Source organism: Manis javanica, chromosome 9 (genome assembly GCF_040802235.1).
Source record: "Manis javanica isolate MJ-LG chromosome 9, MJ_LKY, whole genome shotgun sequence".
Classification (NCBI taxonomy): domain Eukaryota; kingdom Metazoa; phylum Chordata; class Mammalia; order Pholidota; family Manidae; genus Manis; species Manis javanica.
In genome coordinates, this window is record NC_133164.1 from 68,387,746 (window position 1) to 68,408,327 (window position 20,582).

Sequence of the window (20,582 nt, forward strand, 5' to 3'; positions counted from 1 at the left end):
GTCAACGGTGGCTGCCGGACGCCGACAGACCATGGCAGGTCTTTTCATCAGGTCAATGAGCTGCTAAAAATCATCTAAGTAGGACCCTGCCATGATAGGTCCTAGTGCCTCAGAGGAAGTCATTACTGGATATCAAGTAAACAATACACATTTAAAAAAAATTACTAATTAGGTTTTGCAGTGATACTTCTCATCCTTAGGGGCCCTACAGCGAGATAATTGACCGCGACGTGAGCTATGCCTCCCACCCTGAAGGCGTGAAGGTTAATTATCATGGTGTGCAGTCCCAGCAAAGAGGCCGTGGTGATGAGATGCTGACATTTCAAATGCTACTGATATTTATTTTAAAAATGTCTTCTGAGATAAAACTTCTCTGAACGGTTCTGATTAAAGGGTACAGTAATGCTGCCATGAAAACAGCAACCTGGAAACAACCCCAAAAAGAGAAGCCAGGTGCCCTGGAGGAGGAGCCAGGTGCTTTTGTGTGAATGTGCACACACAGACATGCCAAGGACCGAAACTGCTGTCTGGGTGTTAATTGACTTAGAGTGGTTTCTGCAGGTACCTTTGAACTGGACATTCTAAAAGTTCTGTGATCTTTACAACATACTGTGCCTTTTGCCACTTTTGGTGGATAGCTTTGAGTCTCCTGAGTTTTTTAATACATTTCTATGACTAGAAAGTTTAATACTGAGTTTCTTTGGAGCCCAGGTTCACATGGTCTTTTGCTGCAGGAATGCACCTTTTTGAGTGAATGGTATTATCTGAAACTTTCCTTTTAACTTTCAATTTATGCTGAAAGATCTAATTTGACTTCTGTGTGACTGAATTGAATGTTAAAAAATAAAAAAGAGATGTTAAGGGGAAGACTCATGAGGAAATAAAGAAAATTATTTAAATAATTTGGTGAGAAGAAGAAATAGGTTGCAGCTTATTGTTACTGTTACATTGGAGAACTTGTTCAACAGGATGTCAGGATATTATCTGGAATAAAACAGGCATTCAAAATTTAGCATGCGAACTTGCATATGCATATTAAGAAGTGGCCTGGTGCCTAAATAAGATCCAGGAGGGATAAAATACATATAAATATAATAAATAGCCATCTAGTTCATTGGCAGCGAGGAGACTTGGATGAGATAAACACCAAATACATTAAAAAACAGATGGCACATTGCAAAACTTAAAAAAAACCAAAAAACTAACAAATGGCCTGTTCTTGAATGTATAATGGTAAAATATCTGAGGTGGCAAATACAAAGGATTTGAGTTAGTGATACCGGAACACTTAATATTGAGGTTTCTGCATCAAAATGTGTACCATTGTAAGAATGCTGTTTAATATTTCAATGATAGGATTTCAACATATCACTGGGAAGAGTGGAGTAGCCAGTGAGATTTTAGCTCTGTTTGCCAAAAAACCATGCAATCAAGTAAAGGAAGATGAGTCATACAATCTTGTTCTTCCTACAGTACAACCAATGGCTGATTTGATGATTTTTCTCCATTGCATTAACAAGTCAGTTAATCTAAATCAGCCAGGCCAAGTTTCCTCTTTTGCCTGATGTCTTTCATTGGCTCTGCTTAGCAAATATTATGGTAGGAAACCATTCAGGATCCATGCTTCCTGCAAGGCAGCCAGAGAGTTTTGGGCATGAGAAATAAACACTTACCTTTCTTGCATTGGTGGGAGCTGTATCCAACTATTAAATCGGGGATCGTATCGGCTAACAAAATTTGTACTGTGCTTTCCTGTAAAAATATATTTGAGACACTTAAAACTTAGATTCCTTTGTGGTTTTGCATACTTAACAATATTTTACAAGCTGTCTCTTCTCAGGTTTAACAAACAGATGAGTTAAGTAGAGGGACTATCTGCACAGTGTGAGAAGCAACAGGTCAGGAGGAAAATAAATACGCTGCCTTGAATGTTTTTCCTGTTTTCTTCTCTCACTCTCCACCTTTCTTTCTCTTTTTCAGAAGGAGTTGAAATAAAAATAAATCAACCATAACAGTAAAAGCAAGTATGCTTAGCAAACCAGTTTTATCATGACATCAGGGTAAAAATGCCTGGGATTTGGTGTTTTTATGTTTTAAAAACATGACGTTACTGTCTACAATCAGTTGCAGAGACTGCCCTGCAGGGTGCTGCTGAGAAGCGCCTCTTTAATTGAGCCAGCAAGTCCCAGTGGCAGATAGAGTGGCTTTCTCCCCGAGGAAACAGTAGAGATCACCAATAAAGGGTTTACCTTTGGAATCGGTTTTAGTCTCTGCAGGCTGTGTGGATTATGTGTGTTTGGGGGCAGGTGCACGTGCTGAAGTGAGAAACAAGTCCTCGGACCTGGCTACCAGCTTATCCCCTCTGTTGAGCTTAAGAAGCACAGTAATGCCTACTAAAATGAATCTTATTTTAATTGAGATGGACACCAAAGAAGAAATAGGAGCGAAGAGTGTATTCCATTTTCTGTGTGGCGCCTGAGATGATGATCACCTACAGCACCTGAGGCCTTAACTCCAAACGTCGGTTTTTGTTCATATATGTGTGTCTAAACACTGAAATACGTGGACCAGACATCACTGCAGGAGTGAGCAGACAGGAGTGTGTGTGCGGATGCCTGTCATGCAGGCATCCACACACACAATAATTAATTGCACAAATATACAGAGCACCTACTACATCTCTTACGTGTTCTAGGTTCTGGGACTATATTGGTAAACAAGGAAAGCAAAGTCCCTGTTCTTGTAAATGAATGACAAATATATAATATTTTTCAAGTAGAGATGAATGCTATAAAGAAAACCAAAGCAAGGCTTGATAGAGCGGAAGCTGGGTTAAGTAGGACTGTCTCCTGTTCACAGATGTCTTCTTCAAGCTGTGCAAATATCTGCAGAGTGAGCTTACCACACAGATGGCCAGGTGAGTGTGACATTGCTGGGCTGGCCATGAGTTCAAGAGACCTAGGGTGATTTGGGCAGGCGTGTAGCAGACCCAGAGCACAGTGTGCCCTGGTACTGGTGCAGGATTGTGCCCTTGGTTAAGGACAATAGGAAGCCACTGGAAAATTTTGAACAAATGAGGAACATAGCCTAACTCATCTCTTACAAGGATCGCTCTGGCTGCTGTGTGAATAGACTACAGGGGGGCCACTCGAAGCAGGGAAGCTGTCTGAAGGCATCGCAGTTGTCGGGCAGGAGCCAATGGTGGCTTGAATGAGGGTGGAGGCTTTGACACATGGTCAAGTTTGGGGTTTACCATGTGGGCAGAGCAAAGAAGATTTTTTGGTAGACTGAGTATGGGTATCATATAAAAAGGGGGAGGTCAGGAGGGCTGCCAGGCTTTTGGCCTGAACAACTGGATGGAAGTTCATGAAATGTGCTGAGGTGAGAGGACTTTGGGGGTCAGGGAAAGAAGACCCGAATCCTTTCGGACCCAGCCCTGAGAGGCCATAGGGTCTGACCCCGGAAGCATCGGTAGACCACTGGCTGGATGAGGCAGCAGGTGGGACTCTAGAGCCTTAGTCCAGAGATTATTTAGAATTGTATACCAGGATCAAGGCTTCCAGGGAGAGGGTAGAGAGATGGATGAGGAGTGGTCCTGGGAATCAGCGCCTGGGTAAAAGAAGAGAAAGCAGCCAGGGGAAGGTGCCGTCCGAGGCAGGGGGGTCCGGGTATCTCTGAAGCTGTGTGCAACAGCATCCCGAGAAGCCAAGTGAGCTGAGAGCGGGCACCGGATCTGGCAGCATGGAGGCAGGTGGCAGCCTTGACAAGTGCTGCATGGAAGACAATGGGGGGACAGCCTGAGGGGGCTCCTGAGAGAGAAGGTGTGAGAAGCAGAGGTAGGAGGGTCCAGGCCACACTCCTCAGGCTCCTGCATGAAGAGAAAATCGTAGTGGAGGACATAGCGCTAAGAGAAGGTTTCACTTGGTAGTCTGGTGCTGTTTCTAAGTTCATAAATATGAGGACATCCTTGAGCAGGTAATAGGGAATGAGGAACAGGCCTTGAACTGGAGCAGAGACAAAGGGCCTGGCAGCAGCGGAGGCCTGTGAATGGCCTTGGTAGTGAAAGATGCAGGCCCATCTTCTGATCGCTTCTGTTCTCACTGAGCTAAGAAGCAAGGCCGTCAGCTGAGGTGGGAGGGAGGTTTGGGAGGAGGAGGCAGAAAGCAGGAAGCAGCTCCCTGGGAGGTGGGAGAGAGCACTGGCCAGGGACGCCCCGTGGTGCTGCCTGGTGCCAGCATGGTCCATAGAAGCCAGTGTGGCTGCGTGGTTTCCTAGGCCCACATTTAGGTGCTCAGGGGCAGGGGGAGGTGGAAGACAGCTGGGTCTAGCCAGGGCTTTACCAGGCAAGCATAATGGAGGGAGAGATGGACGAAGGACTGCGGGCATAAACGGTGACGTGGTTTTAGGGGTGGGCAATAGCACATGAACCCAGTAAGGACAGAGGTGAGGACGCAAGGGATGACAGCCAGCAGAGAAGCAGCAGGACAGACGGAAGGTGGGAGGCTTCCCAGTGGAGAAGTGCACAGGCGGCAGCAGGTTTTTATAGAATTTGCTATGGTTTCCCTGCAGAAAAAAAATCATTCTTAAGGATGTCCGGAAAGCGGTGGGGGTCAGGGAGTGCGGGAGGCCATGAGGGGCCAGCGGAGAAGCTGCCCGCCTGTGGGGCTGGAGGGGAGCAGGGACCCGGTCCCCGTTAGGGAGGTGGTGGAGGGGCTGCCGGGCACAGAGGACGGCGAGGCTCTGACGAGAAAAGAACTTTAAGGGGCCATTCACATTTTTAGGGATTTTGTTGATGTGAGATCATGAGTTCCAAGCATCAGCGCGGGAGGGTTTGGATGGCCTGGTTGGGGGGTAAATTAAGTGTTATTTGGGGATGTAAAGAAGGAGGTAAGAGTGAGGAGTGAGGAAGGCCCAGACGCCTTGGGCTCCACCAAGGGAGGCTGCACCTCCAGGAAGAATTACGTCTAGAGTTCGTTCATAAGGGAGTTTTTATAGAATTTGCTATGGTTTCCCTGCAGAAAAAAAAATCATTCTTAATAGTCAGGTTCCAAGGTTAATCCCCAATGTGTCTGAAGATTAATGCTGTTAATAGGAACACAAAACATACCCACATGTTTGAGAATGCTTCTCTGTGGAGTTTGGTTTGGCATTTGCAACTGGAAGAAAACATGGGCCTCCTTTCAGCGATGGGAGTGCCTGCGTGCGCTGAGCAGGTACGGGCTGCTCCCAGAGAGGAGCTGGGCAGGGACTCCTGGCATGCTACGGGCATGAGATGAAGGGAGAACTTCCTCAGGTCGGGCCAGTGGCGGGAAGGGGAGGCAGGACCAAGGACTGGCGAGACAGAGAGAAAGCAGGCCTCTGGAGCCTGAGGGGATAATGGACCTCAGGAGGAATGAGGTGAGGTAAAATGGGATATTCCTCCCTTCCCTGCGGCCTCTGGTACGACCCTGCGAGCAGCCAGAGACTGGTGGCCCCAAGCAATGGGGTTTGGATTTCTTTTCAATCTTTTAGTTTCTTCTCCTCTTTTCCATCTTTTTCCTGTCTTTCTCCACTTCTCTTTTTTTGGTTATGCCTTGTCACCAGACACCACTTTTGACTATCACTTGGGTGAAAGGTAAAAGACATCAGGGCTGGCAATTTTCAGCCGGTGGCCGAGGAAAAGAGAAGGAAAACACCTGAAGGCAGTTTCTGTGGGAGTTGGTCATCAGTAAGTGACAAATGTGAATGGGCTCTTCGTAAGCTGGGCCCTGGCAGAATATGATAATGCGTTCCTATCACTAATGACATGAAGGGAGTTAATAGGAGTTAATATCTATGGCTGAATAGAGTATGTATCCTGCTTATATTTCTAGTAACTAATATGTTTCATGATTTCAAATTTGGGTCTTATAATCAAAGCCAATAGATAAATAAAATTATATTTTTGCATTTTATGAGCACATACGTGTGTCTCATGAGCATATATTGAAATTTGTGATTTTGTATTTCATTCAAGGACACGCATTGCAGGCACCATTTTTATAAGAATTAAAGTTTAACTTAATATTTCAGCTTAGGAACTGACATAGGCATAACATTTGAGCTCATGGGTTTAAGATTTCTCTTCCCTCCAAACAATGAAATTAGAGAACTTTATATACAGTTGACCCTTGAACAACATGGGTTTAAGATGCATGGGTTCATATATATGCAATATAAATAAATATTTTGGAAGATAGCATAAATAAATATATCAGACAAATTTTTGGTGATGGATGATTTGAAAAAACATTTTTGTTTCTCTAGCTTTCCTTATCATAAGAATGAACTGTACGTACTGTACGTATATAATACATACATCATGCAAAATATGTGTTAGTCAGTAAGGGTTCTTGTCGACAGGAGGCTGTTAGTAGCTACATGCCTGGGGAGTCAGAATTCATACATGGATTTTCAGCTGTGCCTCTGACTCCCATCTTATTCAAGGGTCCACACACCATCACAGGGCTGCTATTCTTTGCAAGTTTTGGCAGTGACTGCTTACTTGCTGCTATTTGCACAAAGTATTATGAAAATCTCATATTTTTGAGATGATTGAGTCCCTTCATAGTTTTCTAAATGGAGAATGATGGAGGGCCACTTTCCACTGCCATACCATACTGATGTAATTTCCCCAGATCAAAGGCAAGACCACGATTGTTGTTTGGGGTCTGACCAAAGGCACATGTTCATGTGACAGGGGCTGGGATACGGTGCTGAAGACTATGGTCAGGAGTCAGACCGACCCTAGAGCCCATCTCCTTGCAAGCTGTGCATTCTGGCAAGTGATTTAACCACTTCAGCATTAGATTCAGTAAAACCAGAGCCATCAGGGGATGGGTCCCACACGGTGGTGGTGAGGATGAAGTGCAATGATGCAGGTGGGTGCTCAGCAAAGTTCCAGGGCAATAACGAGGACCCAATAAATACTAATACGAATACAAGAGTTAGCTGGTCGACCGGAGGGATGGAACATGAGCTGCATGGACAATGTCTAAGGGATCATTGTGGGTGTGTGTTGTCCTGGCACCTTGCCCAGGGGCAGCCAGGCCCTTCCTGCTGTGAGGGCCGCCTGTTCGCGGTCACAGCCACTTGCTCTCTGGGGACCTGCCCTTCAGCTGAGCAGACCACCTCATGGCCTGCCCTTGCCCCCCACCAGGGGGGAACTGTAGCTAGTGACGGGCTGGCTGACGTAGGGGCACAAAAGTCCAGCCCGTTTGCCTCATGGTGCGGCTGGTTCTCCTGTGCTTTGGAAAACCAAACTGGTGGCCATCAGCCCAGGTCCACATTGCATGACTTCCCAGCAGGCATGTCAGTGCAGCGTGCAGGCAGCAGTCCCAACGTTCTAGAAAGGGGTCTCACAGCAGGAGAGCTGCCAGGGCCATGCAGAGATGAAAAGTCAAATGACAATACAGTAATTGAACTTTCACTGAAATTCAATCCTGAGCCTCCTACTGGCTAAAGCAAGAGTCACACGGGCAGCAGCGCCCGGGGCTGTGGTGTGACAAGCTTTCTTCCCACAGGTCCTCACTGGGGCACATGTGGGGGGTGGCAGGAAAGGGTCCTCATGGCAACCAAGAGGCTGTGCTGCCTGCAGTGGTTCTCTCAGGCTGTGCAGTGAGGGCTTTGGGCTGAGTTGCCCTTCCTCTTGGGGAAGGAGACAGGCAGGTCAGTGTTAAGGCAACCTGAATTAATTCAAGGATAAAACCTTGATGCTCTAGACCAGAGGAAGGAAAGGGTCCGTGTCACTCCCAACACAGCCAGCCCTCAGCTGTGAGTTTGGTAGAGGTGGGCAGTCAGCAGGTACAGGACATTCTGGGGGCATACATCTGAGGGCACAGACTGGGGAGCAGGTGCTCTGTGTTGGGGACTAAGGTCTGTCTCATAAGAATGGGAAGTTCAGGAGGCGGAGCCAACATGGCGGCATGAGTAGGACAGTGGGAATCTCCTCCCCAAAACATATATATTTTTGAAAATACAACAAATACAACTAATCCTAAAAGAGAGACCAGAAGACACAGGACAATAGCCAGACTACATCCACGCGTGCGAGAGCCCAGTGCCTGGTGAAAGGGGTAAGATACAAGCCCCGGCCCGGTGGGACCTGAGCACACCTCTCTCCAGCTCCCGGCGGGAGGAGAGGAGTTGGAGTGGGGAGAGAGAGGGAGCCCAGGACTGCTAAACACCCAGCCCCAGCCATCCGCACCAGAGTGTAGACACAGTGCATGCGTGGGGTCCTGGATATTAGGGAAACAGGGCAGCAGGACTGGTGAGCAGGTCCCGAAGCTGATGCTCTGGTGACAAAGAAAAGCGAGTGCTTTTTGAAAGTCTTAAAGGGACAGGGACGCAACAGCTGGACGGAAACAACACAGGTCACAGTCCAGTAGCTGGAAATTACAGGGAAAACCGGGCGCAGTAATCCCCTGGGCAACAGCTCTGAGAACCCTCACGGAGGTAAACAGCCAAACAGCCCCCCATCCATTACCCCACTGGGGTGAGGTGAAAGCAGAGAAGCAGCCTAAGGCTGGCCCCACCCCCTCAGAAAGGGAGCTTCCTCCATACCCGCCTGGCAAGACACAAAGACCCAGTCTACACGTAATTACCCAACACAAGCCACTAGGGGTCGCAGTTGTCCCAGTAAAGAAAGGCGAGTAACAAGTGGAAAGTTTGGCCCCCCCAGCTGACAGTCAATAGCACCTATCAACATGAGAAGGCAAAAAAACATGATCCAGACAAGACGAACCCAGACAGCTTCAGCATCTGCTACATCTTCCACTGAGAAGGAACCTGGGGAGATAGATTTAACCAGTCTTCCTGAAAAAGAATTCAAAACAGAAGTCATAACTATCCTGATGGACTTGCAGAGAAATATGCAAGAACTAAGGAAGGAGAATACAGAAATAAAACAAGCTCTGGAAGGACTTCAAAACAGAATGGACGAGATGCAAGAGACCATTAATGGACTAGAAAACAGAGAACAGGAATGCAGAGAAGCTGATGCAGAGAGAGGTAAAAGGATCTCCAGGAATGAAAGAATTCTAAGAGAGCTGAGTGACCAATCAAAATGGAACAATATCCGCATAATAGGGGTACCAGAGGAAGAATAGAAAGAAAAAGGGATAGAAAGTGTCTTTGAAGAAATAATTGCTGAAAACGTCCCCAAACTAGGGGAAGAAATGGTCTCTCAGACCACAGAGGTACACAGAACTCCCATGACAAGGGATCCAAGGAGGGCAACACCAAGACACATAATAATTAAAATGGCAAAGATCAAGGACAAGGACAAAGTATTAAAGGCAGCCAGAGAGAAAAAAAAGGTTACCTACAAAGGAAAACCCATCAGGCTATCATCAGACTTCTCAAGAGAAACCCTACAGGCCAGAGGAGAATGGCATGATATCTTAATGCAATGAAACAGAAGGGCCTCGAACCAAGACTACTGTATCCAGCACGATTATCATTTAAATATGAAGGAGGGATTAAACAATTCCCAGACAAACAAAAGTTGAGGGAATTTGCCTCCCAAAAACCACCTCTACAGGGCATCTTACAGGGACTGCTCTAGATGGCAGCACTCCTAAAAAGAGCACAGAACAAAACACCCAACATATGAAGAATGGAGGAGGAGGAATAAGAAGGGAGAGAAATAAAGAATCATCAGACTGTGTTTATAATAGCTCAACAAGCGAGTTAAGTTAGACAGTAAGATAGTAAAGAAGCGAACCCTGAACCTTTGGTAACCACAAACTTAAAGCCTACAATGGTAAAAGTACATACCTTTCAATAATCATCCTAAATATAAATGGACTGAATGCACCAATCAAAAGACACAGAGTAATAGAATGGATTAAAAAGCAAGATCCATCCACATGCTACTTACAAGAGACTCACCTTAAACCCAAAGACATGCACAGACTTAAGCTCAAGGGATGGAAAAAGATATTTCATGAAAAGAACAGAGAAAAAAGCAGGTGTTGCAATTCTAGTATCAGACAAAACAGACTTCAAAATAAAGAAAGTAACAAAAGATAAAGAAGGACATTACATAATGATAAAGGGCTCAGTCCAACAAGAGGATATAACCATTATAAATGTATACGCACCCAATTCAGAGGCACCAATATATGTGAAACAAACACTAACAGAACTAAAGGAGGAAATAGAATGCAATGCATTCATTCTGGGAGACTTCAACACACCACTCACTTCAAAGGACAGATCCACCAGACAGAAAATAACTAAGGACACAGAGGCACTGAACAACACACTATGGACCTAATAGACATCTACAGAACTGTACATCCAAAAGCAACAGGATACACATTCTTCTCAAGTACACATGGAACATTCTCCAGAATAGACCACATACTAGGCCACAAAAAGAGCCTCAGTAAATTCCAAAAGATTGAAATCCTACCAACCAACTTTTCAGACCACAAAGGCATAAAACTAGAAATAAACTGTACAAAGAAAGCAAAAAGGCTCACAAACACATGGAGGCTTAACAACACGCTCCTAATAATCAATGGATCAATGACCAAATCAAAATGGAGATCCAGCAATATATGGAAACAAACGACAACAACAACAAAAAGCCCCAACTACTGTAGGATACAGCAAAAGCAGTCTTAAGAGGAAAGTATATAGCAATCCAGGCATATTTGAAGAAGGAAGAACAATCCCAAATGAATAGTCTAATGTCACAATTATCGAAGTTGGGAAAAGAAGAACAAATGAGGCCTAAGGTTAGCAGAAGGAGGGACATAATAAAGATCAGAGAAGAAATAAATAAAATTGAGAAGAATAAAACAATAGCAAAAATCAATGAAACCAAGAGGTGGTTCTTCGAGAAAAAAAACAAAATAGATAAGCCTCTAGCCAGACTTACTAAGAGGAAAAGAGAGTCAACACACATCAACAGAATCAGAAACGAGAAAGGAAAAATCATGATGGACCTCACAGAAATACAAAGAATTATTAGAGAACACTGTGAAAACCTATATGCTAACAAGCTGGGAAACCTAGGAGAAATGGACAACTTCCTAGAAAAATACAAGCTTCAAAGACTGACACAGAAAGAAACAGAAAATCTAAACAGACCAATTACCAGCAACGAAATTGAAGCAGTAATCAAAAAACTACTAAAGAACAAAACCCCCGGGCCAGATGGATACACCTCGGAATTTTATCAGACATACAGGTAAGACATAATACCCATTCTCCTTAAAGTTTTCCAAAAAAGAGAAGAGGAGGGAATACTCCCAAACTCATTCTATGAAGCCAACATCACCCTAATAACAAAACCAGGCAAAGATCCCACCAAAAAAGGAAACTACAGGCCAATATCCCTGATAAACGTAGATGCAAAAATACTCAACAAAATATTAGCAAACTGAATTCAAAATTACATCAAAAGGATCGTAAACCATGACCAAGTGGGATTCATCCCAGGGATGCAAGGGTGGTACAACATTTGAAAATCCATCAACATCATCCACCACATCAACAAAAAGAAAGACAAAAACCACATGATCTTCTCCATAGATGCTGAAAAAGCATTCAACAAAATTCAACATCCATTCATGATAAAAACTCTCAGCAAAATGGGAATAGAGGGCAAGTACCCCAACATAATAAAGGAAATTTATGATAAACCCAAAGCCAACATTATACTGAAAAGCGAGAAGCTGAAAGCTTTTCCTTTGAGATCGGGAACTAGACAGGGATGCCCACTCTTCCCACTGTTATTTAACATAGCACTGGAGGTCCTAGCCACGGCAATTAGACAAAACAAAACAAAGAAATACAAGGAATCCAGATTGGTAAAGAAGAAGTCAAACTGTCACTATTTGCAGATGACATGAAATTGTACATAAAAAAACATAAAGACTCCACCCCAAAACTACTAGAACTGATATCGGAATACAGCAAAGTTGCAGGATACAAAATTAACACACAGAAATCTGTGGCTTTCCTATACACTAACAATGAATCAACAGAAAGAGAAATCAGGAAAACAATTCCATTAACAATTGCATCAAAAGAATAAAATACCTAGGAATAAACCTAACCAAAGAAGTGAAAGACTTATACTCTGAAAACTACAAGTCACTCTTAAGAGAAATTAAAGGGGACACTAACAAATGGAAACTCATCCCATGCTCGTGGCTAGGAAGAATTAATATCGTCAAAATGGCCATCCTGCCCAAAGCAATATACAGATTTGATGCAATCCCTATCAAATTACCAGCAACATTCTTCAATGAACTGGAACAAATAATTCAAAAATTCATATGGAAACACCAAAGACCCTGAAAAGCCAAAGCAATCCTGAGGAAGAAGGATAAAGTAGGGGGGATCTCACTCCCCAACTTCAAGCTCTACTACAAAGCCATAGTAATCAAGACAATTTGGTACTGGCACAAGAACAGAGCCACAGACCAGTGGAACAGATTAGAGACTCCAGAAATTAACCCAAACATATATGGTCAATTAATATTTGATAAAGGAGCCATGGACATACAATGGCAAAATGACAGTCTCTTGAACAGATGGTGCTGGCAAAAATGGACAGCTACATGTAGGAGAATGAAACTGGACCATTGTCTAACCCCATATACAAAGGTAAACTCAAAATGGATCAAAGACCTGAATGTAAGTCATGAAACCATTAAACTCTTGGAAAAAAACATAGGCAAAAACCTCTTAGACATAAACATGAGTGACCTCTTCTTGAACATATATCCCCGGGCAAGGAAAACAACAGCAAAAATGAGCAAGTGGGACTACATTAAGCTGGAAAGCTTCTGTACAGCAAAAGACACCATCAATAGAACAAAAAGGAACCCTACAGTATGGGGGAATATATTTGAAAAAGACAGATCCGATACAGGCTTGACGTCCAGAATATATAAAGAGCTCACATGCCTCAACAAACAAAAAACAAATAACCCAATTAAAAAATGGGCAGAGGAACTGAACAGACAGTTCTCCAAAAAAGAAATACAGATGGCCAACAGACACATGAAAAGATGCTCCACATCGCTAATTATCAGAGAAATGCAAATTAAAACTACAATGAGGTATCACCTCACACCAGTACGGATGGCTGCCATCCAAAAGACAAACAACAACAAATGTTGGCGAGGCTGTGGAGAAAGGGGAACCCTCCTACACTGCTGGTGGGAATGTAAATTAGTTCAACCATTGTGGAAAGCAGTATGGAGGTTCATCAAAATGCTCAAAACAGACCTAACATTTGACCCAGGAATTCCACTCCTAGGAATTTACCCTAAGAACACAGCAATCAAGTTTGAGAAAGACAGATGCACCCCTATGTTTATCGCAGCACTATTTACAATAGCCAAGAATTGGAAGCAACCTAAATGTCCATCGGTAGATGAATGGATAAAGAAGATGTGGTACATATACACAATGGAATACTACTCAGCCATAAGAAGTGGAAAAATCCAACCATTTGCAACATCATGGATGGAGCTGGAGAGTATTATGCTCAGTGAAATAAGCCAAGCAGAGAAAGAGAAATACCAATGATTTCACTCATCTGAGGAGTATAGGAACAAAGGAAAAACTGAAGGAACAAAACAGCAGCGGAATTACAGAACCCAAAAATGGACTAACAGGTACCAAAAGGAAAGGAACTGGGGAGGATGGGTGGGCAGGGAGGGATAAGGGGGGGGGGGAGGAAGAAAGGGGGGTATTAAAATTAGCATGCATGGGGGGGGAGGGAGAAAGGGGAGGGTGGGCTGCACAACACAGAGAGGACAAGTAGTGACTCTACAACATTTTGCTAAGCTGATGGACAGTAACCGTAATGTGGTTGTTAGGGGGGACCTGATATAGGGGAGAGCATAGTAAACATAGTTTTCTTCATGTAAGTGTAGATTAAAAATTAAAAAAAAAAAAAAAGGAAAGAAAGAAAGAAAGAAAAGGGGGATTACTACTTGATAGGATAAAACTATTGGTAAATCAAAGATCAACGCATGCTTTAAATATCCTTAATGTTGATCACTTAAAGGGTGTCAGATGATCAGCTATGGAGATACTCTTTTCTGATAATATTCCTTTCTCTTAATAATAATAATAAAAAAAGCAGTTACTGTGTGCTGACCTCCAATGAGTTCTACACAGTGGTGTAGAGGGCATGTCAAAGTGTGGGCAAAGGGTCTGTTTGTTTCTATGCAGAAGATCAAGGCCTAGCTTGGATACCCAGAAAATGAACTAAGATACCATATGAGGAGGAGCTTCCGGCATCAGCACTCTCTGGAGGACTTGTGCCGGGGGATGATCATCAAAAAGCCTCCACAGGGATCTGGACGATGCTGCAGTTGTGGCTGCATCCAGCCCACCATCTCCTGGACTTGCCATGGGAATGAGGAGAGAGATGTCTAGGCTGGCATGTGCACACAGTGAGAGAACGAATTTGACCGGATCTGTACTGTTGGAACTCAATCACGAGTTGGGAGGGGTGCAAGTTGTAGCACTCCAAAATCTTATGACTATAGACTATCTATGGTTAAAAGAACATATGGGATGTGAACAGATCCCAGAAATGGGCTGCTTTAATTTGTCTGACTTCTCTCAGACTGTTCAAGTACAGTTGGACAATATCCATCATATCATAGACAAATTTTCACAAATGCCTAGGGTGCCTAAATGGTTTTCTTGGCTTCACTGGAGATGGATGGTAATTATAGATTTGCTTTGTTTATGTCACCGTATTCCTATTATGTTAATATGTGTGTGCAAATTAGTTAGTACTTTAAAACCTATACATACTTAAGGTACTCTACAAGAAGATAAGTCAAAGAAATAATCAATCCTCCCATGTTTCCTTCCATATGCTACATCTATAACTTCTCTTCTTTCTTCCTAATTACAACCCTTAAATAGAATTCGTGCCTCATATCGAATTTACCGAGTATCATAATTCCTCCAGGTGGTAAAGATACCTAAGGACAAGTGCTGGGCATAGAAGCCACAGGGCATAAATCTGCAAAGAAGTAAAAAGCTAACCTTTTCAAACAATATGGCTTCTCTCTCACTTACCAACTTTACATTTCCCTGTATGGCCCCGGAAGATGACTGGTTAGCCAGAGACGGGTGAGATTCCTCAAGGGAGGAACAACCTAAGACAGGCACAGTCGCAGGGGGGCTATCAGGTGAGAATTTGGGGATCAACAGAGGTGAGGCTCAGAACCTCACCCCCCCTGCTTTGAGAGAAATCTTCTGCATCCGTGGATGTTTTGCTGCCCTTGTCTAGCCTGGATTAATACTTAGTCCATACGCATACACCTGATCATCTGATCATCTACATTTGCCCTCTTACAGCACTAAACTATGTTTTCTACCTTTATCTTGCATCTACCTACCACTTCAGCATTTTATTAAAAATAAAAATAATAATAATAATAAAGGGAGAAATGTGGGATCAACATATAAATCAAGTATAAAAATCAAACGAATATTCATATTTGACCTGATTGTTTATAGGTCATAATGCGTGATCAAAACCGAAAGTTTCTGGATGAATGCCCTTGTACTGTTCACCATGTAAAAATTTATTCACTATGTAAGAATTTGTTCACCATGTAAGAACTTGTTCGTTATGCTTCAGAAGATTGGAGACTGACGAGAATTAGACTTGAGATGGATTAATGATTGTACATTGAGGATTGACCCCCCTATACTGAATTTTATTGTTGTTAACAACCATTTGATCAATAAATATGAGAGATGCCCTCTCAAAAAAAAGAATAAAATACCTAGGAATAAACCTAACCAAAGAAGTGAAAGACTTATACTCTGAAAACTACAAGTCACTCTTAAGAGAAATTAAAGGGGACACTAACAAATGGAAACTCATCCCATGCTCGTGGCTAGGAAGAATTAATATCGTCAAAATGGCCATCCTGCCCAAAGCAATATACAGATTTGATGCAATCCCTATCAAATTACCAGCAACATTCTTCAATGAACTGGAACAAATAATTCAAAAATTCATATGGAAACACCAAAGACCCTGAAAAGCCAAAGCAATCCTGAGGAAGAAGGATAAAGTAGGGGGGATCTCACTCCCCAACTTCAAGCTCTACTACAAAGCCATAGTAATCAAGACAATTTGGTACTGGCACAAGAACAGAGCCACAGACCAGTGGAACAGATTAGAGACTCCAGAAATTAACCCAAACATATATGGTCAATTAATATTTGATAAAGGAGCCATGGACATACAATGGCAAAATGACAGTCTCTTGAACAGATGGTGCTGGCAAAAATGGACAGCTACATGTAGGAGAATGAAACTGGACCATTGTCTAACCCCATATACAAAGGTAAACTCAAAATGGATCAAAGACCTGAATGTAAGTCATGAAACCATTAAACTCTTGGAAAAAAACATAGGCAAAAACCTCTTAGACATAAACATGAGTGACCTCTTCTTGAACATATATCCCCGGGCAAGGAAAACAACAGCAAAAATGAGCAAGTGGGACTACATTAAGCTGGAAAGCTTCTGTACAGCAAAAGACACCATCAATAGAACAAAAAGGAACCCTACAGTATGGGGGAATATATTTGAAAAAGACAGATCCGATACAGGCTTGACGTCCAGAATATATAAAGAGCTCACATGCCTCAACAAACAAAAAACAAATAACCCAATTAAAAAATGGGCAGAGGAACTGAACAGACAGTTCTCCAAAAAAGAAATACAGATGGCCAACAGACACATGAAAAGATGCTCCACATCGCTAATTATCAGAGAAATGCAAATTAAAACTACAATGAGGTATCACCTCACACCAGTACGGATGGCTGCCATCCAAAAGACAAACAACAACAAATGTTGGCGAGGCTGTGGAGAAAGGGGAACCCTCCTACACTGCTGGTGGGAATGTAAATTAGTTCAACCATTGTGGAAAGCAGTATGGAGGTTCATCAAAATGCTCAAAACAGACCTAACATTTGACCCAGGAATTCCACTCCTAGGAATTTACCCTAAGAACACAGCAATCAAGTTTGAGAAAGACAGATGCACCCCTATGTTTATCGCAGCACTATTTACAATAGCCAAGAATTGGAAGCAACCTAAATGTCCATCGGTAGATGAATGGATAAAGAAGATGTGGTACATATACACAATGGAATACTACTCAGCCATAAGAAGTGGAAAAATCCAACCATTTGCAACATCATGGATGGAGCTGGAGAGTATTATGCTCAGTGAAATAAGCCAAGCAGAGAAAGAGAAATACCAATGATTTCACTCATCTGAGGAGTATAGGAACAAAGGAAAAACTGAAGGAACAAAACAGCAGCGGAATTACAGAACCCAAAAATGGACTAACAGGTACCAAAAGGAAAGGAACTGGGGAGGATGGGTGGGCAGGGAGGGATAAGGGGGGGGGGGAGGAAGAAAGGGGGGTATTAAAATTAGCATGCATGGGGGGGGAGGGAGAAAGGGGAGGGTGGGCTGCACAACACAGAGAGGACAAGTAGTGACTCTACAACATTTTGCTAAGCTGATGGACAGTAACCGTAATGTGGTTGTTAGGGGGGACCTGATATAGGGGAGAGCATAGTAAACATAGTTTTCTTCATGTAAGTGTAGATTAAAAATTAAAAAAAAAAAAAAAGGAAAGAAAGAAAGAAAGAAAAGGGGGATTACTACTTGATAGGATAAAACTATTGGTAAATCAAAGATCAACGCATGCTTTAAATATCCTTAATGTTGATCACTTAAAGGGTGTCAGATGATCAGCTATGGAGATACTCTTTTCTGATAATATTCCTTTCTCTTAATAATAATAATAAAAAAAGCAGTTACTGTGTGCTGACCTCCAATGAGTTCTACACAGTGGTGTAGAGGGCATGTCAAAGTGTGGGCAAAGGGTCTGTTTGTTTCTATGCAGAAGATCAAGGCCTAGCTTGGATACCCAGAAAATGAACTAAGATACCATATGAGGAGGAGCTTCCGGCATCAGCACTCTCTGGAGGACTTGTGCCGGGGGATGATCATCAAAAAGCCTCCACAGGGATCTGGACGATGCTGCAGTTGTGGCTGCATCCAGCCCACCATCTCCTGGACTTGCCATGGGAATGAGGAGAGAGATGTCTAGGCTGGCATGTGCACACAGTGAGAGAACGAATTTGACCGGATCTGTACTGTTGGAACTCAATCACGAGTTGGGAGGGGTGCAAGTTGTAGCACTCCAAAATCTTATGACTATAGACTATCTATGGTTAAAAGAACATATGGGATGTGAACAGATCCCAGAAATGGGCTGCTTTAATTTGTCTGACTTCTCTCAGACTGTTCAAGTACAGTTGGACAATATCCATCATATCATAGACAAATTTTCACAAATGCCTAGGGTGCCTAAATGGTTTTCTTGGCTTCACTGGAGATGGATGGTAATTATAGATTTGCTTTGTTTATGTCACCGTATTCCTATTATGTTAATATGTGTGTGCAAATTAGTTAGTACTTTAAAACCTATACATACTTAAGGTACTCTACAAGAAGATAAGTCAAAGAAATAATCAATCCTCCCATGTTTCCTTCCATATGCTACATCTATAACTTCTCTTCTTTCTTCCTAATTACAACCCTTAAATAGAATTCGTGCCTCATATCGAATTTACCGAGTATCATAATTCCTCCAGGTGGTAAAGATACCTAAGGACAAGTGCTGGGCATAGAAGCCACAGGGCATAAATCTGCAAAGAAGTAAAAAGCTAACCTTTTCAAACAATATGGCTTCTCTCTCACTTACCAACTTTACATTTCCCTGTATGGCCCCGGAAGATGACTGGTTAGCCAGAGACGGGTGAGATTCCTCAAGGGAGGAACAACCTAAGACAGGCACAGTCGCAGGGGGGCTATCAGGTGAGAATTTGGGGATCAACAGAGGTGAGGCTCAGAACCTCACCCCCCCTGCTTTGAGAGAAATCTTCTGCATCCGTGGATGTTTTGCTGCCCTTGTCTAGCCTGGATTAATACTTAGTCCATACGCATACACCTGATCATCTGATCATCTACATTTGCCCTCTTACAGCACTAAACTATGTTTTCTACCTTTATCTTGCATCTACCTACCACTTCAGCATTTTATTAAAAATAAAAATAATAATAATAATAAAGGGAGAAATGTGGGATCAACATATAAATCAAGTATAAAAATCAAACGAATATTCATATTTGACCTGATTGTTTATAGGTCATAATGCGTGATCAAAACCGAAAGTTTCTGGATGAATGCCCTTGTACTGTTCACCATGTAAAAATTTATTCACTATGTAAGAATTTGTTCACCATGTAAGAACTTGTTCGTTATGCTTCAGAAGATTGGAGACTGACGAGAATTAGACTTGAGATGGATTAATGATTGTACATTGAGGATTGACCCCCCTATACTGAATTTTATTGTTGTTAACAACCATTTGATCAATAAATATGAGAGATGCCCTCTCAAAAAAAAGAATAAAATACCTAGGAATAAACCTAACCAAAGAAGTGAAAGACTTATACTCTGAAAACTACAAGTCACTCTTAAGAGAAATTAAAGGGGACACTAACAAATGGAAACTCATCCCATGCTCGTGGCTAGGAAGAATTAATATCGTCAAAATGGCCATCCTGCCCAAAGCAATATACAGATTTGATGCAATCCCTATCAAATTACCAGCAACATTCTTCAATGAACTGGAACAAATAATTCAAAAATTCATATGGAAACACCAAAGACCCTGAAAAGCCAAAGCAATCCTGAGGAAGAAGGATAAAGTAGGGGGGATCTCACTCCCCAACTTCAAGCTCTACTACAAAGCCATAGTAATCAAGACAATTTGGTACTGGCACAAGAACAGAGCCACAGACCAGTGGAACAGATTAGAGACTCCAGAAATTAACCCAAACATATATGGTCAATTAATATTTGATAAAGGAGCCATGGACATACAATGGCAAAATGACAGTCTCTTGAACAGATGGTGCTGGCAAAAATGGACAGCTACATGTAGGAGAATGAAACTGGACCATTGTCTAACCCCATATACAAAGGTAAACTCAAAATGGATCAAAGACCTGAATGTAAGTCATGAAACCATTAAACTCTTGGAAAAAAACATAGGCAAAAACCTCTTAGACATAAACATGAGTGACCTCTTCTTGAACATATATCCCCGGGCAAGGAAAACAACAGCAAAAATGAGCAAGTGGGACTACATTAAGCTGGAAAGCTTCTGTACAGCAAAAGACACCATCAATAGAACAAAAAGGAACCCTACAGTATGGGGGAATATATTTGAAAAAGACAGATCCGATACAGGCTTGACGTCCAGAATATATAAAGAGCTCACATGCCTCAACAAACAAAAAACAAATAACCCAATTAAAAAATGGGCAGAGGAACTGAACAGACAGTTCTCCAAAAAAGAAATACAGATGGCCAACAGACACATGAAAAGATGCTCCACATCGCTAATTATCAGAGAAATGCAAATTAAAACTACAATGAGGTATCACCTCACACCAGTAC

General features: G+C 42.6%; 1 protein-coding gene across 2 annotated transcripts in view; it reads right to left on the bottom strand.

Moving 5' to 3' along the window:
* Positions 1-20,582, bottom strand: part of KLHL14 (kelch like family member 14) — a 185,959-nt gene that overhangs the window by 12,278 nt on the left and 153,099 nt on the right. For both annotated transcript variants that reach the window (XM_037004747.2, XM_073212730.1), the window contains exon 5: positions 1,674-1,752. In XM_037004747.2, the coding sequence (XP_036860642.2) occupies positions 1,674-1,752 (79 nt within the window). The remainder of the gene's footprint in view (positions 1-1,673; positions 1,753-20,582) is intronic.